Below are 23,617 nucleotides of genomic sequence, written 5' to 3' on the forward strand. Positions count from 1 at the left end.
CTATCGTGAAGAGATGTGAGGTAAGAAATCAGCGTATAAAGAATGGTGCAGGCACTACTACTACAGTGGACTCTTCTTTCAAAGAAAGATAGTACCTCAGTCTAAACTACACCCATGGTAAACTCTAGTTCAAAAGAAGCACCAGCAACAAGACTGATAGCACAGTCCTTTCCTTTCTTGCACACTTCAGGGGAAGGTTTTTCACCATCAACCTAAAGAAGTTTCCAGTTCCGACCTGCATCAAAATAGCCATCCAGCACATGAACCCATGAAGTGGTTTTAAGGCTGAACTAGACTACTATTGGGAGTCACGTCTGCCCTCTCCCAGATATTGAGAAATACTACAGAAACACTGAAACATCTCACTGACTGGCCAGATGTGATGGAATGGCTCAGGACAATAATTTGAGATTCAGTAGCTTACTAAAATTCCTGAACATTTACCAAGATCAAGTTTACTACAGCTACATAGTAAGTGACAGTCACTAGCAAAATTATATTCTTTGTTGCTGACTGTTGACAATTTTTAGAATTACCTAACTATCAGAAAATTCAGAGTATTACTGGCAAAACCGCTGGCAATACAGTGTGTGATTTCAAGGTATAACTAGTAACAAAAGCATCCATTCAATACAGTTACGTCAGCACACCAGTGAGTTCCTGTTGGTGTTTTAAAAGGAAGGCCTGTCTGAGAGTTACATGGATGCATATATTAGCTGGTTTACAGTCTCCCTGGACGCACTCAACGCAAAACAGTATGCTTTTACCTTCCAGTTAGCGTCAGGGTTGTCCCTCTGAAGTTTAAAGTGCCTTTAAAAAGAAAGTAAGTTTTAGCAAGCAGTAAAAGAAGCAGTTGTTCCTTACTTGACATCTCAGTCTCCCTCCACCTTTGTGAAGTACTTCCAGTTTCTAAACCCCATTTTCTCCTCATTGTAATCCCCTCCCAAATCTCATAGCAGTGAGCAAATAGCTGGATTGTGCACAAACCGCACCTGCGTCACTGAGTTACAGGTATGATATACAAACAGTGAACAGGTTCCTTTTCACCGAAGTCTGGCTTGCAAGGCTTCTACTTTTTAAAGGCAAAGCTCTGTCTGACAGTTCTTCTATAGCAACTCTGGTTTATTGCCACTAAAAGCGTCTCAGATAAGGAAATGCTTAGTCAGTAGGTCTCCACATACTCAAGCATCATTTCTCGAACTGTTGTTGATACTCTCTCCCTGGAGGCATCATTCCAAATTAACTCAGGATTTTCATGACTTCCCTCAAAGATGTGAACAGCAGCTTCAGGGTTGTCTCTCATGGCATCCATGAAGACTCCAGGTAAAAATTTCATCAGTGTAATCCTAACCTACAACAGACGAGTAGAATTGACATTTAGTATACCATGAGAAAAAGTGACAGAAAGAGAGAACTCAAGGAAGTCCAGTTATTTGTAGTGCTCAAATGTCAACTGCTAAAACACAACACCACCAGATAAGATAGTGCTATCATTTTAAATAGCAATAGCCAGTGACAGGTCTGAAATCTAGGTATCTAAAGTTGAAGTCATTACAAATGGAAGCCAAACTGCTTATAGTTGTTACAATAAATACAACTGCTTCTAGAAACCTGCTCACAGATTAAGAGTTAACTGTTTTGAAAGAGCCAGATTGCTCTTCACACGAATCTTTCAGTCGCAGAAGAGGTTTTTTTGTTCCGTCTTGAGAAGGGTGGGTAATATCAAGATAAGTGTTCCAATGAGAGCTGTTAAGATTCTTACCTTTGGACCCACCAGCTTATCTGCAGTCATTTTGGCAAAGAGCTCTGCTGTTTGGGCTCGGACCTGTGGATGAGTTGAGTTGCAAAACATATCTAGTAAGTAGATTAAAGCACCTGTACAAAGAGACAGAAAAACATTCAAATTTTTTTCTGGTCACAAGTAGTATGAATTCACCGACTCCTCTTTGATTGTTCTAGAGGGAAGAGTACAATTCGGCCAGCCATTGTATTTACTTTAAGTCCAGTGCTGCAGAAATACTTGCTTTCAATGTAGTACTGTACCTTTTGCCATGGCCTCTTTAATTATTTTTGTGCTAGACGTCAAAGCATACAATGTTTCAAGGACAAGTTGCCGACCTGTCAAAAAAAAAAAAAATAGTCTATATGGCACAAAGTTCTTAACTAACCAAAGATGAATTAAACAGATCTTAACAGAAAGCTGTAGCAAAACCACAATAAAGCTTATGACAATTGCAAGCTCAGGGCTTTCTGGCTAAATTCAGCTAGTTAAGAAACATCAAATGAATCATACATTTTCGTAGAGCATAACTTCTTAGTTAAATGTTTATCACCTAAATACCGTAAGAGCATTGGTCAACAAAATACTACACAATTCAAACATGATTTGAATATCTGCAATTCATGTTTCATCTCTCACATTTAAGACAAACAGAACTTTTTTACTTACTCATCCCCACTGTAATGCCGTTCTAACCTAAAACCCAGTAGTAAGCTCAGCCAGCTGCATTCTAAGTTATTTCTAAGTTGGAAACCCTTTGCCTTGCAAGACTAAGAATTGTATGGGACATACTTGAAGGTAAGGAATGCAGGAGTGCCAGTAAGTTAGCCAGAACCATTGCCTCAGCAATGTTGTTAACACATTCTTGGTTACTTGTTACTATGTTTACTACCTGTAAAAGATCAGAAACAGCACTTGATTATATTCCAGCTATTAAGACATTGCTCAAAAGATGCAGTGTATGAAGTCAGTCACCTCACTGGCCAACATAACTAATATTTACGATATTTATCCCTACCACCAGATTGTCTTGTCACCTCAGGGAAAAAGGGAGCAAGGACTCAGGCAAAAAGCTATCACTTGTTCCCCCACAGAGGAGCTGACATCTTGGAACAGCAGTCTTCATGCATTTAAGGTACTATTCTAACAGTTACACAATCAGGTTTGTTTATTCTCATTATATACAGCATCTAGACAGGGGGTCTGGGGGCTTTTAAAACTGGCTTTTTCCAGGGGTTTTTTGTTGTTTTGTTTGTTTTTTTTTACCTCCAGAGCCAACTGCTGCACTTGGCCAGCTCCATGAACACGCAGAAGGGAGAATATCAACTTAAAGTGACCTATGCATTCACACTCAGAACCTGCAAGAGACCAAATAAGTTATTCTCTTCAAGTTAGCCCAAGTATTCACTGCCAGCTATCCCAAGCGCACATTTCACTATACAGAGAGGTGTTCAAGTCTGTGTCTAAATAGAAAGTCACAGTAGTTTTAACAGCTCCTACAGGACAGCACCTGCTACAGAATTTGAAAATTATGAAGTCCTGTCTATTAATCTAGCTTCCGTAATGTCTCAGGTCAAAAATATTTCAAAAGCAGAGGGTACTGACTGAGTCAACTGAGCTAGTTCTTGGACTACCTAGCTACTTGCATTCTTACAAAACAACTAAGACAACTAAACAAGTGTAGTTACTTCATTTATCATTGATGAGTACTTCTTGTCTTCAAATACACTTGCCCTTTTTGATTCTCCCAGCTCACAGTAGGGTTGCGATTTGCATGACAGCTGCCTTCAGGGTTATAATCGCCAAATACAGAGAAAGCAGTATGAAGCAACCTAGCCAGTTATATTAGAAGCCATGATAATAACACAAGTGGCTTTCAGAACTACCATATTATAGCACACGAGAACATCCTAGTCACGTTTCTCAGGCTTTTCCAACCTGTACATTGACACTGGCTTATAAATCTTGGCTGGTGTTACCCGCCCACTCTCCAGAGCATCTTCTCCTCCTGCTTTAGTAAGGCCCTAACATTTTATGTGTTTAGTAGTATGCACTACTCTGCTCAAGGAGGTTCTTTTTGAGGCAAGGAAGTTTAAAAATCAAGTGAAGATGCTTTGAAGGATTGCAGAAAGTTTCATCCAAGTACTCCTGGTAACAGGCTAGAGCTAGAGTTAAAACCCAGCATTTCAAGAAAGAAACTAGATAAGGCTGGGACTTCACACAAAACTAATATATCTACAGATAACATTCTCCAGGGGGTAAAAAAACCCACCAAACAAAACCAAGCCTATACAGCTTATCAACAATGCTAAAGTCTGTTAGCCAGCAAAACAAGCTTCCTTCTCACTAGAAGATAAAGATCACAGAGGTCTGCATTTTTTGAGGTTGTCCCCAAGGCGGCCTATCAGGGTAGTTCAGTTTTAAGCCTACCTGGGTTGTGTTTTATCACATTTCTCAGAGCCTCCAGGGCCATTTCAACTCTCCGTAACCGATCTCCATGTTGATTGGACTCTACTTTCCCAGTCTGTGTTATTGCCATTAGCGTATGAAGGTACTGTGCTTGTGAGCCTATGTAATCCAAGAGGCTTGCAGCAAATGCTTTAGGAACCTTTAAATTAGAGATGAGAGCATTTTTAGGTGTGGGATGTAACAGTATTCACACTTGTGGAAAGCATATCTGAATAACTTTTCTACATTTCACATATACCTTTCTTCCAGACAGGAAGCACTTTTCTACTATGATCACTAACATTTGGACAACATTAGCTCTATTTCTACCTACACATACCCTTAAGAAAGCTGCCACTACTTCAACAGCACTCTTAAGGTGTACATTTGTCCATATATATGGATGGATAGCAATGCCACTAGGCAGAATCACTGCCTCCTGGAATTACTGAATAAGCCCAAGCATCTGCAGTGCAAGCTTGTAGAGAAAAGGCATTAAGACATCCGAAGCAGCACATCTTATGACAAACTCATTGTTCTTTTTAATTTATTCTGCTCTGATACAGAGATAACCTGTAAGATTCTGATCATGTTGAAGGAAATTTTATATGCTGTTTGCACTGATAAAGAAGAACTAACATTCCAAACACTAGTTTCAACAGGAAGGTTTTAGCTATATCTCACCTCTAGTTGGAAGGTAGGGACCTCATTGTAGACTCTAACAAAAATCTCTCCCACAATAAGTTCCTTTGCATGGTCACTGAAGACAAAGTCAGATCCATAGCTCTTGTCACAATCACCCTTTAAGCAGAGATAAGCAGCACAAGCTCAGACAAAGTAATCTTGTAGAAAGTGTAAAGCTATAACCCAATAATGACAAACCATAACTGTACAGAACACTTAAAGCTTTAACAGAAGTCCAGGAAGTAGACAAGCAAACTCTTTGTTTTCTTTTTATGACTGCCGAATGAAGAAAGTGACTTAGGAGTAGACAACAAGGGATACTTGTATTAACTGTACCACAGCATTACAAGTGGATGTACCAAAACATGAAACCTTTTTTAAAAATTACTAGTGAGATTTAAAGCAAAAATTATCTCACCCTCTTAATCATGCTTTCTTGTTGAGATTCCAAAAACTCAAGTAATTCAGCTCTAGTCCCATTGTTCCAGATTAAGTAGGGGTTCTCTGTGTTACTGTTAAGCACCTTCAGAGTCTAGGAAATAAGGAATTTACACAATGTAACATTTTTATAACAGTTGTGGATCATTATGCATAGTAATTTGCATGCGTCATGACAAATTAATCCAATCTCATTAATAACCAAGCTGATTTCATAAGCAACTTAAGTGTCAAGTATCCCTCATACTGGAAAAACAGTGTAAATTTGGTACAGTACAATCTATATTTTAGTTTTTCTTTATCCTGCTTTGAGCCACACTTACTTCAGAGTCTCCTATTTTTGACAGTGAGCAGCAGCTACCTGCAGTGCCTCTTTGTAGACTACTTCCTCGGCACTACTTTTAAAGAGAAGTTTAACCTTTGCTCTCCATCATCATTACATCCCTAAGCCTTCAACAATTAACCCAACTTCTTCGTTCCCATATTAGTTTCACAAATATTCTATAGGCCTCTGTTTCTGTCCATAGTGTTTGAGGCTAAACCAGCTTCTCCTTGCAGTTAATCCAACTGCAAAGAAAAACTATACTGCTGTTCTCTGTATCAGGTTGGTCTAAGAGCATTCAGTGTTTTAGAAGCTACCAGATACTCCTTCCATCAATTACTAGAGAAAGGTTTGGCCAACAGATGCTTACCTCAGTAGGACTGACCACAGCAAGTTTCCTTGCAATATAGGGTGTCAACATTCCAGCCAAGCTTTTCCTGATCGTCGGGTTTTCAGGTGTAGCTTGCTCTTCAGAGAGATACCCTCCAAGGCGACTCAAGGCCAGGAGACTGAGCTTAGCAAGGCTATTTGCTACCTCCTGAAAAATACAAAGACAGTTGTAAAAAAAACCCTGTGGCTTATTGAAGAAGTATCAGAATAGCCAGAAAGAGTTGTTCAACACTTTGGCACCAGAACAAACAGTTTGTATTATCTATTTATCTCCTTTGCTAATTATGCATTGTCTAACAAAACACTAGGTGCTGCGGAACAGTGCAGTATGATCACTGTGTCGTGGGCTTGGTAAATGCAGTTAGACATAAGCACTAATAAGTAGGAAAAACTGGGGCCATCAAGATGAGGTGAAAGCTACAGAAGCTATTTAGTGTAATAACTTCTGACCAGACAACTATTCCTGCTAGCACAGTCAAATATCAGCATCATAAACCTTTTATGATAGTGACAGAAGAGTTAATAACTACAATACTGTTTAAAGTTCATTTCATCCAGTAGCTGAGGAAAAAGTGCCATACTGAGAGTGTCACCATTTAAGGAAACTGAAATGTGAAGCCACTTACATAGCTGTGGGGCAAAGGGACAATACTGTCCTGAAGCAGACATTTCAGGTTAAGTTCATGTGTCACTAGACAACCCCTTCAGCTGAGCTTCAGACAGACCTTTTCTTCCGATAGCACAAATTTACTTTTTTACTATCACTGTAGAGAACATCTCTTGCATTAAGTTTCTAATAAGCTACAGGGTTTGGCAGCTTGAACTCAACACACAAGCTACACAAAAAAAAAGAAAAAACAAAACCCAAATAACAGTGTTTACACTACTACACAAAATTCCCTTTCAAAACTGCTCTGTTAATATTGAATTACATGAACAATAATGATTCTAATAAGTATTTGAATACACTTACTTTGTTAGAAAGATATGGCAAGCAACAACCATTAGTTTCTGAGAACATGCACCTTGTTAACATTACCTGGTGATTTGAATCTTCACTTTTCTGAATACCACTCTCTTCTAGCGTATAGTCATAGTTGAAGAGGTAACCCAGTAAGTACCAGAGAACTCCAGCTTGGAACAAGTGTGTTTGTAGCCAGTAATCTAAGGCAAAGGAGCTAACACACTCTACTCCCAAAGAAGCTACTCGTGGTATGTTCTGAAGAAGGAAAAAAAGTTTGCCTTAGTACTTGTGACCAACAAAAGCTAACTAGCTTCCTTACCAAAGACTTAAAAGCCCAAGCTTGCTAATTCTAGAGTACTATCTAAGGAGCACAGAGATGAAAATTGAAGTACTCAGAACAACATGCATCTGGTAGCCAAAAACCAGTTAATTAGTCTGCATCCTTCATCAATGCTTCTTTCTAATTACATGAAATAACTATTGAAGTGCTCTTCCTTTGAACTGGTGGAAAAACAATTCAAGAAGGTGGCAGAGAGTCCGACGTGAGTTTTTTATGGTAACACATATTCTGCAGGGACTAGAGAACACACAAGCATCTACAATCAATTACTATAGTCTGATTTTAGAGTCTTCTGTTTTCACATGCCCTGTATGAGAAGTTGAAGACAAGCTTTCCTTTAGTTCAAAATTCAGCATTTATATAATGTGAGGCAAGTTCTAAAGAGCTAAATGGGATCAAAAACTTCTTGAATATTGTTCCCAGAGTTTATGCTGATTTAGAAGTCTCCTTAATGCAAGATCTAGCCCTTCTGTTCTAATCTGCTGATTTAGTACTGTCAGCTAGTCAGGTAGACATATCAATAAAAAAAACAAGAAGTAGTCAATCATTGTAGTGAGTGCATTTTAAGTGCACCAAATGGATTGAAATATAAGTGCTGCGAACAAGGCACTAGAGTTCTGTATCCTGTAATGATTAGATGGGATCCGACAGAAGGATTTCATCACTCTCTGCAATTATTTTATCTGCCACCTTAAAAGGTGAGCGTTCCCCTAATCATAATAGTTAAATACCCATTTAGGTAAAGGAAAGGAGCTCTTACCTTGCCATAATACAGTAGTCTGCAGAGGTCCTTGATGATGTTAGGCATTTCTGTAATCTTCTCTCTGCATTCCTCAAACTGAGCTGCTACACTGTAACACTTACTAATATAGCCACACACCTAAAAAAAAGCAGTAATTTATTGGTTCCAAGTGGAGGGAAAATATGTTTACAATCCTATTTAACATATGTAATACTATATCCATATTATATAAAACCACACTTTTTACTGTATTATGTATATATACACACATAAATACTGCCTTCTGAGAAGCTGATACAGTCAAAGTTGCTGCAACTTACCTGTACAGACATATCATCTGGTTTACTAGAACGAGTCAAGACTGCTACACAACGATTAAATGCTTCTTGCAATACCTGTGAGGATTGGATGATGAACAAAGTTCAGTCACAACAAAAACTGAATAATACTGGCAGAAATAAAACATTAGCTGGTTAACCCATTGTTAGTGGCAGAAGGGAAACATTTGGCCAAGCCTGCTGCTTGCTCAAATAGTTTGTAGGACCAAAATTCCTTGCAAGTGCTGCTACTAGACTTTGGTGCTTTTTGAGTTGATAGCATTCCCACATGTGAGCTAAAGCCTTAGTCAGTCTGCAGATGACACCCAAGCTGGAGGGGGGAGTGTTGGTTAATCTGCTTGAGGGTAGGAAGGCTCTGTAGAGGGATCTGGACAGGCTGGATTGATGGTCCGAGACCAATTGTATGAGGTTCAACAAGAAGTGCCAGGTCCTGCACTTGGGTCACAATCACCCCACACAATGCTACAGGCTCGGGAAAGAGTGGTGGGAAAAGCTGCCTGGCAGAGAAGGACCCAGGGGGGCTGGTCAACAGCCATCTGAACATTAGCCAGCAGTGTGCCCAGGTAGCCAAGGGCAACAATATCCTGGCTTGTATCCAAAACAGCGTGGCTAGCAGGACAAGGGAAATGACTGTGCCCCTGTACTTGGCACTGGTGAGGCTGCACCTCAAATATTATGTCCAGTTTTGGGTCCCTCACTATAAGGGGGACATAAATGTGCTACAGTGTTCCCAGAGAAGGGCAACAGAGCTGGTGAAGGGTCTGGAGCACAAGTCTGATGAGATGTGGCTGCGTAAACTGGCATTGTTTAGCCTGGAGAGGAGGTGGCTTAGGAGGGACCTCATCACTGTGTACTACTACCTGAAAGGAGGCTATAGCAAAATGAGTGCCAGTCTCTTCTGTCAAGTAACAAGCAACAGGACAAGAGGGAATGGCCTGAAGTTGCACCAAGGGAGGTTTGGATTGGATATTAGGAAAAAAAACTCTTCACAGAAAGGGGAATCATGCATTGGAACAGGTTGCCTAGGGAGGCAGTAGAATCACCATTTCTGGAGGTGTTTAAAAAAATGTGTAGATGCAGCACTTAGGGACATGGTTTAGTGGGATTTGGCAGTCTTACATTAATGGTTGGACTCTTATCTTAAAGGTCTTTTCCAACTGAAATGACTGATTCTAATACAAACAGAAAGGCTTTTCATTGCACAAGTGACTTGTTCACCTTCATCTATTTTTTCACATACAGAATGCAAAAGCTCTCAAAGTTTTGTAAAGAAGTAGAGAAACATCATATGTAGTTTCCTTATTCACAGTTCAACAGACAAACCAAGGTCCAGAGAGAGGGATCCTCTGCAGGAGGCTTCTGCTGCATCAAGAGACATTAAGAATGGACAAGTGTCTCAACAAGGCTAGAAGCAATTGTCAATTGCATCTGATATCCTATGCATTGAGGATATAGGATTTTTAGCTGTGGAAAATTAAAAGTAAATAATTTCACTAAGTTTCTTCCCATTTACCTCAATTCCATTTTCTCTTCTCAGTTCCTCTGCATTTAATGCTGAGCAATTGACAGTATGGAAAGCAAGTTCCGTTGCAGCAGGCAACAGAGGAGATTCTTTGGAAAACAAAAGATCATCTGATGTTTCAATGGTAATAGTCTTTATCAGCATAGGATAGCCTGCATACTTGTAAGGTTTCAACTCTGAAAGAAAAAAGTCGAAGTTTACATATATGCAGTGTCTAAGCAATTTAAACCATGGCATACTTATGAGTTGAAGATGTATCAGATATGCAAGGACTAAGTGTCAAAGCAAGCCAACGCCCAGGAAAATTGGAGCAAGACTAGAGCAGTCCATGCAATCTGACGCCTTTTTACGTAAGACCATTCATGCTAGAAGCTAACAGAGCTTGATGGAAAGAACTCATTTAAGATTGAAAAGATTTATCTCCAGCTCAGCAAGGCTCAAGAGTCTTCCAAATGATGCTTGTCTATCTTCCGAGAAACACAACTACAATCCTAGCCTCGGACAGGCAAAGCTGTCTAACAATAAGCCTATAATAACTTTTCCAGTTTGACATAGCAATCTATTTTAAACAATTATATTTTTCATTCCTTTAGGGGTCAGCAGTACTAAAGAACAATTTCATCTTGCAGTACAGAGCTGACTGAGCTGACCTACTCCACACTGATGTAGTCACTGCCTCCATACAACTGACAGAGCTACGAATGCATACAAGGTTCTTCATTTACCATTTTAATGTAACACTTATGTAGCAGAACACTGACTCTGCAAGACATGGGCATGCTGGCAACTGCCGGCCAGAGACTGTAGGTAGAGCCAAGGGTTAGGGTATTCTAGCTACCTCTCTTTCCTAGTTGGGCTGCGAAACAGCTAGTGTTGCAGCCTACTCACCAGAGGATGAACACTAGTCAATTTCTGCAAGATTACACTCGTGGCTATTAAAAATGAGACAATTTATACCCAGGATCTGCTATCTAGGTAACGGAATACTAGTGGGGACTTTTCTACATAGACAGAATTTTAAGTCTAAGGTATACACAGAGGAAGATTCAAACTGAGTAGTTTTGGAGCAGAGTATTTCAAAAAGCTATTTGTGCTTTTTTGAATTAAGTTTTACTGTAGATTTATTTCATGGGAGAAAAAGTCCTATTTTGAAGTCCTTTACTATAGCTATATAATGCTGTGGCAAGCCAGAAATCAGATAAACAGAACACAGACTGAAGAGCAGGGGAGATTAAAACCAACTGCAATAACCACTAAAGAAATGAACATTCTGAGACAGCATGCTTACCTTCCTTATGCCTGTTGAAGAGGATGCTTTGAGTTTTCAAGATCAAAATTATGTTTTCTGGATCTGGCCCATCTATCACCTTGGCAGACTTTGTGCATAGAAACTCATATGCTTTATTAACTTTTTCAAACATATCCTGCAAATAAAAAAGAATAATCTTAAAAATTGCTAAGAACCCCCTAAATTACTACAAGTCTGTAGCATCGGTTTAGACACAGGTAAAGTAAAACATTCCAGGTTATTAGCCACAACACTAGTTTTATTGTCTTATTACACTTCAGAAAGTATCTCAACACTGACTCACAGATCAATTTTGTCTCCTAAACTCTGCCATAGGCAAGAGCCTAAAACTATGTCAATTCCACTATGACAAAAGTAGTAAGTACAGTTTAATTGACTGTAAGAGTGTGTAGAGGATGCAGTCTGTTTCTGAAAGGGAGTAATTAGCTTAATTAGGTCCTGTGTTAACTCTAAACCAGACACTTTCCAACATGTGGGTATGACCCGATTACATCAGTTTACTGTAGGAATCCTAATATTCCTTGACTAACATCAGTTAAATCACTCATAGTATTAATCTGTATTCTAGTATTCATCTAGGGCATCGCTTTTAAAAGGAAGAAAGAAAATTAAGTGGGCATTTCAGAATTTCTAGTACACATAACAGCTGAACTTGCCCCTACCTTTAAAACCATAAATTTGTGTTGTACATACCCTGCCTTCTGGATTCTTGTCTGGGTGATATTTTTGCGCCAGCCTGAAATAAGCTTTCCTGATCTTGCTTTCATCATGCCTATGAGAAAACAAGTCCCATTACATTGAGTAACAACCTAAGAATAAGCCTGAATTCTGACAACAGTACTAGTAGTAACTGCAATGAAGTGAAAACTACATAGCGCTCATATTTCAATTTGAAAATTCTGCTTTATCAGCTGACACTGAACAGGGGTAATCATGTGGCCACAGAACAGAAATTTTAAATTCAAAGCATTTTAGTACTGAATATACTAACCAGAAGGTGCGCAAAGTCCCTGAATCTTCAAAATGAAGACCCTAAATGAGCTGTAAGTGGTAAAAGTAGTAGTTTGTGATTTGTAGCAAGTGCACTGTTCTTGAAGGATGAATACAAAGTGCTGTTAGTTCTCCTCTACAGGCCTGAAGTCAGAAACCAGTGGTGAGATAGAAGGTAAAAAATCCTAAGGATATTATCACCAAGAAATAGGACAATATTTGGCAGGGGTAAGAAGGATTATTAGAGAAACCAAGTTCTACTTTGAATACAGTCAATTTCTGCCATGCTCTTTGCTCACTATGAGTCTGTTTATCCTGTAAAACTACCTAGCGAATACTTTGAAGCTCAGAACATTTTCTCCCCAGTTTCAGTTTATCTGAACCCTTGACAACTATTCTCTCAAACACTGGAGTTGGGTTTTCAAACTTAGTTTCTGTTTAGATAAAGCAATCCTCCACTGCGAGAGAAGTAGTGGTACCAGTTCAGTTCACCTAATTGGCTGCAAGTACTATCATAAGAAACCGCAGTTTGCTCAGTGTATGGAGTTTATGTAAGTGTAATTCTACAACTTAAAATACTGAAAACAACTTACTGGCCTTGTCCTTTGGGAAGGTTAAGGACTTCATAAGCATCATCTATTGACATGGTAGGTGGTTTCTTTTCTACCTCCTTCTTCCAAGCTTCTAGCATATCTTTCAGCAGTTTAACCTATATAATTACAATTCATTAGTGTTTCATTTATACTGACACCAGTACACGTCATCTTCTTTAAAAAAGTGATGCTTTATTAATGAATCTTTATCATCTGATACCCTAAGTTCAAAGACCTAGACCTACCCACTTCAGTAATTATGGTTCCCCCTGCAGTCAGGAAGCAATTAAGACTGTTTCACTGCAGCACTGTATTTTATTCAAGATAAGGAGCACTTTAAGGTTAAAACGTCTATGTAAGAGTCATGTTAAAAGAGGGGAAAATCACTTTAAGTTACACCTGCCTCACATCTCAATACTACATAAACTGCAGTAGAGCTACATGAATAAGTAAAGCTGCTTAGACAGATCTAGATCATAGACTTGTACTGAAAGGATTCACCAGTTCACACACTGATACCAAGTTAGCTCAGTTTCTTGTCCAGCATGGACAAATGAAAACCCACAAGTGATCACTTCTCGCCCCCACCCCACCACCACATGAGGTTCATTGAAACACTATCTGAAGTTTCTTGGATGCTTTACTTTTCTATTTTAGTAGCTGCCACAAGGAGGATATGCTTAACCTGTTGCTATTTGGCATGAAGACTGTTTTGCTTCAAGATAAAGAACTGTTTAACATATTTGCGCTTATGAACTGAAAGTCAAGATCAATCAGTTACTTAAAACAACCTAGCATTTGATTTCCTTAATTTTTGTTACAAATTCCACTCTGAAAAAATCAAGAACTAAATGAATCCTAAAATACTTCTTACTTACTGGATCTTTAATTGGCCAGTCCGGAAATCTGAGTGTATCACAAAGATGCTTGAGGTAATAAATATTACAGAACAGTTCATTTTCCAGTTGTGGATAGTTGATAACTGGGATAGGACAGTATTGGTAGAGTGCTCTTGTATTGCTTTGAAGACGAGGGGTGAAGTCAGCAAGATGAGCAGCAATCTTCTCTATCATAAGACGCCTAAAAGTTACAAAGTTTGGTTTAACGCTTGCCAAGCAGTCCTCAGTGACTGCAGAAGTGTGTTCAATGACTTCTTCTGAAAAGATTTTCCCTTAGTAGTTTCCCACATTTCAGAAGGGGTTCAGAATAGGATTCAGTCCTATTCTGTTATAAAGCTATTTCAATGCCATGAAATTAAAGTGTGTTAAAAACAGTGTAAAGTGACATTTTGCCCTCCCTCAAGACCTCTTTTTTGGGAGACCCTAAAATTGTATTGTACTATTAGAGGTGTATCTCCCAGACAACTACTGTTAATAAATGAGAATAAGTATAAAGCAGTCTACATCCTTTTATGAGTAGAGACTTCACTAAGTAACTTAAGTATGATAGAAGCAAATGCAAAGCATGTTGTCAGATGTTCAGGAAATATTCCCCTTCCTGCAGCTAATTCTGCTCCCTCCCCCCCATTATTTTTGATACAAGCAGAAGGTAACACAGAACATTGCAGAACATACAGAAGACAAAGAGGGAAGTAATGGAAACCATGGAATCCAGGTATTTGTGGTTTTCTTTAGAAATGTCCAAGACAAGACCTCTTCAGCATGAGACACTGTTCAGATTTATTTGTCCCCCTGACAGAAAACAGTTACCTCATTTCATTGCTCCATATTGCTTCTGGAGTGTCAAATTCTCCAAGGAATATCTCAGAAAATTTTTCTGGTTCATAGTTTTCTAAATAACACACCATTGCTTCAGGAAGAATATGTCCAAGTATACTTCTTTGAACTATATCTTGGCTTTTTGTCTACAGAAGAGATTATATTGTCACCTCAAAGGTAAGCTGAATTCAGTCTTGCTAACCAACCTGAAATCTAAAGAACCCTCCCCCACTTCCCTTTGGTTCTTAAATTCTAAATCCTGAGAACTCAGAAAAAGAACAAGCATCAAGTAATGTTAAAGCAACTACAGGCAGTTTGTAAAAGCATTTGGAAACAGAGGTAGTTACTTTTGCAATCTACTCACTTCTTCAGATTTGAAAGCTTGTTTTGCATGTGTGTATTTCAAAAACCTAGAAGAGAAACAGCAGTTATTTTTTGTTTAATTGACACCTAAAGTACCCTTGAAAGATAAGCAGACCAACACAGACCACCTGGCAAGTCTCATACATTTACTTGGAGATAAAAGAGTGAAAGCATCAAATTAATGAATCTCTGTACAAAGTCCATCAAACCCTTGGGAATTTTAAGTTAAGCAATCCTGTGTTATAAATGTTGCCTTATGTTCTTTGTTTCAGCTTGGAAGTCCTATTCCTGAAAGTTTACTTTCTACATACAAAAAAACCCTAAAAATGAAACAGACACACACCACCTTTCCCTACAAACCTCTCCCTGCACAGTTAGATCATCACTGCAGGGATGAAACAAGGTAATCTTACATTAACTGCTGGGCAGTCCTGTTACACTACAGTCATCATGGAAACATGCCATTATTTCCCAATGCATTTTGCTACACAAGAAACTTACTGGAATTGTACAATGGCTTTTTATAACTATTGAATTTAGAGGATGAGTAGTGGAATGAACTGGAATAGATACCTGCATGTGCAGTGCACCTGTGTCAGGCAGTACAGACCAATTTAACTGTTTCAGGCTTCAATACTGAACTGGACTATTAGATGTTCTCTCAGCACTCGATAGCTGCTTACTATCAAAAACTACATTAGCATATCAATAGCCTATATTAATACTCTTTAGTCCTTGTAACAATTTGTTCTTCTATGATAAACTATGCCTAGTTGTACCGTTAGAACCGTATGATCAGACATGCTCTCATTCCCTCCCTGCCAGGGTCAATAAACAATTCACTTTTTTAGTGACTGACTAGACCATGTGGAGGTGATTCTTGTAAAGGGCATTTGCTTGCAATCTGATGTTGGTTCTAGCAAGCCACACTCCCTGGAGCATTTAGAACAGCAGTACTAAGCGTGACTGGTCAAGAGGCACTTTAGGTTGTTTGGTGTTTTTTTTTTTTACTCACCTTGCAATAGGAAGTACATTGGAACCCGTGTACATCATGATAAAGAAGAACACTCCACTCAGATAAAAACGAGGTAACTGAGGGTTATCTTGCATGACATGAAACAGCAGTATAGCTACTTTTTCCACAAGGATAGGATCAAAAGTCAGTAGTAGCTGCAATCAAACAAGCATTTACATTAGCTGCTTGAGTAGTGCAAGTTACCTAGCCAAAACTGAAGTTTTAACTAATCCAGTTACTGGGACAAGCCAATAAATTTACAAGAATTTCAGTTAAAGGATACTCCAGCCCAAGAGTAAGAAGTTCAAATCACAGAATGTTTAGAGTTGGAAGGGACCTCTGGAGGTCACCTTGTCAAAGCCCCCTACAAGAGTCCCCTACAGCTGGTTGCCAAGGACCACATCCAGATGGCTTTTCAGTATCTCCAAGGATGTAAGTGTTTATTAACGAGATATCAGCTGAAAAACCATGAAATTTGTAACACCCAGTAAAATAAACAACTGCTTTTCCAGAGGTTTGCAGTTTGTTACAGATGTCATTTGATGTGTTTGTCACACAAAGTACTCACACAGTATTCAAAGATAGTAAAGTCAGACTTTTACTAGTTTAGATACATTTTTGAAGAGTTGCATACCTGAGTGATGTGAGGAAGGCAAGTACTGTCTGACAACAGCCTTTTCACTCTAGGCAGAGGCCTTATAATAGCATTGTCTTGATCCCTAAAAAAAAAAGAAAAAAGAAAAAAGTGACACAGCAGTAAGCACACTTGTGCCTTTTCTCTTTCAAGAGCAAACAACTAAGTATCACACTAGTGAGATCATACCCAGTGTCGTCATTTTTAACTTCCAAATTTGTTGTTAGACTTGATAAGCGTGATTTGATGTCATGCATTAAAGCCGTTTAAGCTAAACAATAACCTGTGTGCAAGCGTAAGACTATACCACTAAGTGTTAGAAATGCACATGGCTTGTGCACTCATTCATGCAGTCCTTTTCACAATATTAGTATTGTCTCATTTACAAACTATTTGCCTGCAGATCTAATTAATACTATGTAAAAGGCTTTTTATTGCCGTTTGTTAACATACTACTTGGTTTCTAAGAAAAGCTTTAAGATAGAATTTATCAATTTATGCATCTGCCAGAGAAAGTTAACCACTTCTGCTGAAAATTGTTTACCTGCTGGGAAAATATCCACACATTGTGATGAGCATGTTGAGTACAAGTGTGGCAAGGTCACTCTCATTCAACACAGGCTGGCCACTGGCTAACAAGCACCACTTCAGCTGAGGAATAACCTGTAATGGTCGCCATCCATCCATACCTTGAGCCCAGCAACGTGTTTTTGAAGTCAGCTTTCCACTGTTCCATAGTTCCTGCATCTATTGTAAGATTAGAGATTCTTTTAGTGATTCAGCATTCACAGCTAACTTTACTCCTAAACGTACACACTCAAGACAAGCTTTTAACTGCTGTATGGCAGACTACTATAGTTGCATGAAATTCTGATGTATTTGTAATTCTGTTGGGAAATGTGAAAGAAAAGTTGTCAGGTTAATTGTGGCATAACTGGGGCGTGGAGGGGTAGGCAGCCTTACCAAAGGCTGTGGTTCTTGATGCAATATCAAATTTTTTGTCTAGGTTTAACCCTTACTTAAAGAGTTACTTTGAGAATATACTTTAACATCATTTAAAGTTTTCCCCTCTCAGTATTTTAAACACACTGTCACCAGGACGAAAACAATTTGCCCAGTTTGAGAGTTTGTAGCTGACAGGTACCTCTTGAAAACTGTAAGGACCACTCCTTTCTTTGTCAGCGTTGCCGAAGTACCATTCTTTCTCACTCTCCCTCTTCATATCAGGTGCTGCCTCAATCACATTGCTCTAGAAGTTAATGTTTATAAGAATAGCTTTATCACAAATATAACATTTCTACAGGAAATGTGAAAAGGACATTGTTTCATATTTTTTGTTAAGAATTGTCCTTTTAGCAAAGGAACACTTGTAGTAATAAACAGAGGCCACATACCTGCAGAGGAACCGTAGCTCTGCTTGTGTGAAGATGTGCCAGAGTAAGCAGATCTACAAGGATTCTAATACCATTTGAATCCATAAGGTCCTTCACATTTTTCTGTCAATGGATAAACTGCATTAACACAAGTATTTTCTAGATAAAAGTTATTACTAGTACTGAACAGTCTATAAGAAAAATCAAGTCATTCTCTAAAGTAACTAGAATGGTACCATCACCACAGTATCTATGGGTTTCCTTCAGTCTTCTCACCAGTGAGTAACAGCCACCACATCCCAGAGAGCCGTATCTAACATTGTTTTTAAGACTTTATCAAGACTTGAATTTTTGCTCAATTTAACCCTGAAAGACTAGTTCAAGCCATTTTATACAGTGGAAAGACTGATCAACTACTGTTATGGGTGCATGTCCACTTTACCTTATTAAGGATCAGCTTGTTGAGAAACAGTATCAATCTGTCCCGCTCAAGTCTGTCAGTGCACTGTTACAGCAGAAGAGAACAGATTAGTATTTGATAGTGTATTACAAGTTACCTTCAAAAGTCAACCGAGTTGACCCTGTAAAGACTCATTTACTTTTTTCATGCCCCAGATAAAACTGCAGACTATTAAGTGTCCAGTTTCATGCACAGCTAATAAATGTAGCTTTCTGCCACTGAGAAGGAAAACCCTCATTACTCCCTATCCCCTTTGTTGCTCTGGGTCTGACACTTAAAACTTACTTTTCTGCCAAGTCTATTGCTCTAAAGGGTGAGTGTTTGAATCCCCCAGTGATCCAGTTCACACAAATACGAGAGAAAAAGAGAATGCTTTCAGCCAGCAGACTGAATGCGTCATTGATGATATGTCCCTGGTGAGACGATCAAGACTCGAGGCAAAGTAACAAGAGACTGCATGGGTTCAGCTTCACTTACAACAGCCATATCTAAAACCCATATTGATGTGCATGAAGAATCCCTTCTTCAGACTGCATGGAAATGTATTTTTGCAAGCTGTATCAGTTGTCAGACAAAACTTAGCAGACACTTAATAGGCAAAAGCAGTTACCACCAAAAACCTAATCCATCATATGTGCCCACCCAAGGCTACCGTTTCATTAGGTCTGGGGCTGTTGTGACTGCTCTTGAAATCAATATTTTGAAATAATGTGACATGGAACAAGGTTCTCTTAAAAAGCTTTATACTTCTGCATTTTTCAAAAGCATAAGATTAATACCACAATGTTCTTTCATACTATTTCTGTACAACCCGAAAAGCTGTTAAGGTCAACAAAATGCAGATCTAGACATTACTTTGAAATACCTTTAAGATCAGCAATTTTTTTAGTAAAACTTCAACTGAATTAAGGGGAGATACTAGGAACACTTGGTGACAGCATGGAAAAATATTTATTCTGCAGCTTCAATCATGTAAAAGTAAAACCTGTGTTTCACAGCAACCAGAAGGATCTAAAGATGTTGGACTAGCAGTATTTTAACTACCATATCAAGTAATTTTAAATAATTCTTACCCTTTCTAACATGCCAACAATGTATTTAGTATCAGAAAATGGTCCTATTTCTTCATGACATCTTCCATAAACAATTGCCAATGCTTGCAGACATAAGCACTTCATATTTACTTTTGGGGTAAGCAAGAAACGATGGTAGAGTTCATTGAAGAATTCATAACTAAGAAAGAGATGAGAGTTTAGAGAAGAAAACTGGAACCTTGGGAATGAGATAGATTTTAATAATGTCTCACGATTTTTTGATTGCTCCACTCTCTTCAGTTTCATCTTCTTCTAGTAGCAATCTTAGATAATAATCTCCTATTTTTATTTCCTCAGAAAGGCACTCATATTTTACCTGTAACACAGAACAAGTTATTTAATAGTAAATATTGTTTCTCCTTCATTAAGCTCTTGTTTACTTCCTTGCATCCATAAACTCAGCAAGGTTAGCAACCCCTTCTACTGTTTGAGGAAGACTGAAATCTGCAAGTTTGCTGTTAAAGAAACACACCTCTACAAAATGCATGCCATAAACTATTGTTGGTCCCCAGAACGAAGTAATTCTCATCTTTCTGAAATCTCAGCTTCCAGCCTTTAACTAACTTACTTCTAACGACAGCTGGTTTTACAAACTACACTTGGATAATACATGGTGTATTCAGTGACTCACACTTTAATAAGTAGTTATTCCATTGCAAGGTACTCCAAAGTTACTACAAGCATGAAACACAAGCATGACTTAATTACTAGTTACACTTGCTATTATACTGTGTAATTGAAGCCTAGAGGCATCAGTACATACACACCAAGAAACTGAAGTGAATTTGCACAATGAGAGCCATCATTAACTTCAGAGCAACTACATTAGATTTAACCGCATGCCTCAGTGCCCAGTGGTTTTAAGCATTTGGCAAGCAACTCATTTAGAGGTACCTCTAACAGCACAAAAGCCACACTTCACAGTTTGTTTTCTTATCTCTAGTTTGCAGGCCACTGTCATGAGGCCACGTAAGTTATCTACAGATTTGACCACAGCACACGATACAAAGATATCCCCACTAACCAGTATACTTTCAGACCAATCTCAAGCTACCATCCCGCTTGGCAAAGTGACAGGTTCCACAGCTGACAGTGAAGCCTTTGTCACCACACTACATAGTTCAAATACTTACAGCATAGCCTGATAAAGTATTCGTTTAAAATATTTAAAAGCAAATCTTTGAGACAGCAGTTGCCCAAAGCCCAGATGACAGAAGGTCCCTCAAACCAGTCCCAAAGTATCCTGGGCTGTAACTCCAAGAATCCTAGTGACAGATCCCAGCAGTGTAAGTCACAGAGCATCGCAAAGTGCAGGTGAGAAGCCCACATTACTGAGTTTCAAATCTGTACTTTTGATTTCGTGCCAGTTAGCATCTCTAAAGTACAGAGACAGAGCAGACACTGTGGTGCCCAGAAGTTCTGTACAGGCCTGACCCATACCTAAACACGACTTTGAAAGATAGATGCCAGTGCAAAAAACACTAATCCAAACTCAAATTTAGCTAATTACTGCATCAAGTAAGTAGTAATCTGTAGCTGAGACACAGCCAATTAAAATAAAGTAGTTTTCTCCTAAAGCATTAACCCCATGTCTTGTAATTCTTCAATTTGCCAGTCAACTGAATATTCAGCAAAAGCAGCAGTTTACTCATTTCACTACTATTCCTCTGCTCAAGTTTCAGCTAGAAAGCTGTACTGTGACAAGGGTGGCATTAGTAACACCTAAGAATACCTTAACAGTTGAATTCAAGTGTGGGCTTGCTTTGCATTAGCATTACACGTTAATTAGAACTGTGTGGAACCATAACAATACCGGAGATAAACCTTTCCTGTACTCTGCTCTTATCAGCATATCACTCAAATATCTTGCAAGTTGTTTTGAGAAAGCCAATTGGGACCATACCAATTGTTTTGCAGAAGCCTGGAAGGCTACTCTGACTTTAGATACTGCTGTTCCTAGAATGTGAAAACAGAATCCTCAATCAGTAATCTACAGAGCAGCATTGTTTTAGCCACATAATCTATTCGTGGTTTGGCAACCCAATATTTGACAGCCTTATGATCACTGAGACATGACGGAAATAAAGACAATGAACTTGTTATCGGGAAGTTACTTGTGGAACTAACCAAAACAAGTCTCATAAAACACAATTCAAGAACAAGTATGACTTATCCTGACAACAACGTAAACCCAACTTCTCTTTTTATCTTAATACAAGAATGTATCAAGGGTTCTGATCAATGTTTAATTTCCACAGTGTCATGTCAGTTGACGAGAGTTCAGTTTTGCAGAGTGACACTGGACAACAGTACCTGTTCACAGCCTCAAGCTTTAGCAGTTTGTTCCCTAAAGAGCCCTAGCTTGCAGTCAATTATTGTCAACACAAGATTCACTCACGTAGTTAAGGGACAGAAAAGTGACATTTGAACTAGACATTTTACATATGCAGTTTTTCCTACAGTGGGTCATTTACCTCAAACTCCTGATGGTTCCATGAGATAACATTAGCACTACCAAGTTCTCTGTCGATATTAAATGCTCTCATCTCAGACTCAAGAGTATCTCTCAGTTCTTCCCGTGTTTTGAAGTTCCAAATCAAGTTCGATCTAGCATGATCCTGAAGAAATCTAAGAAGGGAGTTACATAGCTTAAACCCCTCAAAACATTTTCTGAAAGGCAGACAAGACTCAGCTGGCAAGCTACAGAAGATTCTCATTAGTGGACCTTAATTAGAAGGCACTGAGTAGTGGTCTCTAGTTTGTTACGTAATTATGTTTGTTCACTTGTATAGTATTTCCAGTCATGGAGGTCAGCCTAGATTAAAGTATGCCTGTTGTCATCCCTTTTAGCTCAATTTGTTATCTGCATACAGTTTATGACCAGGAGACATGCAAGCTATTTGTTATATCTGCCAGTAAGGGCCTCAAGGGCACAATAACCCAGGGCAGCAGACAGGCCCATACCATGCGTATGCTTTCAACAAAAAAAGTAGTTCATACAGGAAAATAGAATTTGACATCTCAAGTGTCACAAGACAGCCAGTGGACAATCTTCAGTAGAAGTTACAAAACAGCCTTTGGATCCACAGAGTGGCTGAGAGCAGCACTTTAATACTGGAAGTTTAGGAGCGTGCAAGTCTTCCTTTCTTACAACACTTGTGCAGAATGGACTGTATTTGACCTTTAGAAACATTAAGCACCAAATCAAACAGCTGAAGCTCAAGGAATTTCCTCAAGCTTCCTTTCAGAGTTTGTTGAATAGTCAAGCTTTAATTAGTCCATTTACCTTAAGACACCTAACCAAAGTAAAGTGATAGTAACTTTTTTCAAATGGAAACTTACAGTTGTAAGTTGTAAACTCTGACAGTTGTAAGAACTCACAGGCAAGCCAGCTGCATTTAGTAGCTTACAGGTTGATGCACCAACACACTACAATAATTTTCAGTGCTACTTTGCTTAGCCTCCAACATCATGCAGATCTGCACCTGTAGTTTCTTATTCACTCTTCCTTTTGAGTCAAGGGAAAAAAGGATGTATTTTGATAACATTTGAGAAAATTTCCAAATCCCCCCCCTTTCCTAAACACAAGCTAAATCCTTAAGAACACCTTAGGATTTAATTTTTCCCAAGTTCCTATTATGAAGCACTTGCATTGTTTCAAGGCAGGCAGAAATTGGAATCAAGCCACAGCAACTCAGAAGATACTAACAAAAATCATAACCCCATCAACCACATTAATCTTAATATTTTACCTGTAATAGAAGAGATCCCAGTTTGCTTCTATTTTTATCCTTTGGCGTCGTTTCCTTAATATCACTGGCTTTTGAATAATGTTCTGCAAAAGAGCCGAATTTAGGAAGACAGTAGAAACATATTCCCCATTTTCCCCTTTTAAAATAAAAAGCTGGAGCTTTTTACTGCTTCAAAAGCCACACTAAGTTAAGCCTCATTAAGGTGGTCTCCTTTCTAGCAAGCAGTAGCAATACACTTTCACAAGTGTTATTTATGCCAAGTTAAATCATGCCAGAATGACTTGTTAAACAGCTGAAAGTTTCTAAGTTAGAAGCAAGTTATCCCTGAGGAACACTTAGTTCCCAATA

General features: G+C 38.7%; 1 protein-coding gene across 3 annotated transcripts in view; it reads right to left on the reverse strand.

The window, feature by feature from the left end:
* The window catches only part of DNAJC13 (DnaJ heat shock protein family (Hsp40) member C13), a 55,522-nt gene that overhangs the window by 7,532 nt on the left and 24,373 nt on the right, over positions 1-23,617 (reverse strand). For all 3 annotated transcript variants that reach the window (XR_005827391.1, XM_040590316.1, XM_040590315.1), the window contains 30 exons: positions 23,270-23,352; positions 21,992-22,145; positions 19,730-19,833; positions 19,497-19,656; positions 18,406-18,468; positions 17,985-18,086; positions 17,735-17,839; positions 17,135-17,337; positions 16,591-16,675; positions 15,957-16,111; positions 14,943-14,988; positions 14,570-14,724; positions 13,739-13,940; positions 12,861-12,976; positions 11,971-12,049; positions 11,257-11,392; positions 9,960-10,144; positions 8,429-8,503; positions 8,127-8,246; positions 7,102-7,281; positions 6,043-6,210; positions 5,331-5,444; positions 4,913-5,029; positions 4,211-4,388; positions 3,047-3,138; positions 2,573-2,672; positions 2,044-2,118; positions 1,763-1,875; positions 1,182-1,351; positions 768-810 (listed from right to left, as the gene is read on the reverse strand). Coding sequence is in view for 2 of the 3 variants with exons in the window: in XM_040590316.1 (XP_040446250.1) it covers positions 768-810; positions 1,182-1,351; positions 1,763-1,875; positions 2,044-2,118; positions 2,573-2,672; positions 3,047-3,138; positions 4,211-4,388; positions 4,913-5,029; positions 5,331-5,444; positions 6,043-6,210; positions 7,102-7,281; positions 8,127-8,246; positions 8,429-8,503; positions 9,960-10,144; positions 11,257-11,392; positions 11,971-12,049; positions 12,861-12,976; positions 13,739-13,940; positions 14,570-14,724; positions 14,943-14,988; positions 15,957-16,111; positions 16,591-16,675; positions 17,135-17,337; positions 17,735-17,839; positions 17,985-18,086; positions 18,406-18,468; positions 19,497-19,656; positions 19,730-19,833; positions 21,992-22,145; positions 23,270-23,352 (3,678 nt within the window). In the remaining variant the exon portion in view is untranslated. The remainder of the gene's footprint in view (positions 1-767; positions 811-1,181; positions 1,352-1,762; positions 1,876-2,043; positions 2,119-2,572; positions 2,673-3,046; positions 3,139-4,210; positions 4,389-4,912; positions 5,030-5,330; positions 5,445-6,042; positions 6,211-7,101; positions 7,282-8,126; positions 8,247-8,428; positions 8,504-9,959; positions 10,145-11,256; positions 11,393-11,970; positions 12,050-12,860; positions 12,977-13,738; positions 13,941-14,569; positions 14,725-14,942; positions 14,989-15,956; positions 16,112-16,590; positions 16,676-17,134; positions 17,338-17,734; positions 17,840-17,984; positions 18,087-18,405; positions 18,469-19,496; positions 19,657-19,729; positions 19,834-21,991; positions 22,146-23,269; positions 23,353-23,617) is intronic.

The sequence above is a fragment of the Falco naumanni genome, chromosome 4, assembly GCF_017639655.2.
Source record: "Falco naumanni isolate bFalNau1 chromosome 4, bFalNau1.pat, whole genome shotgun sequence".
NCBI lineage: Eukaryota > Metazoa > Chordata > Aves > Falconiformes > Falconidae > Falco > Falco naumanni.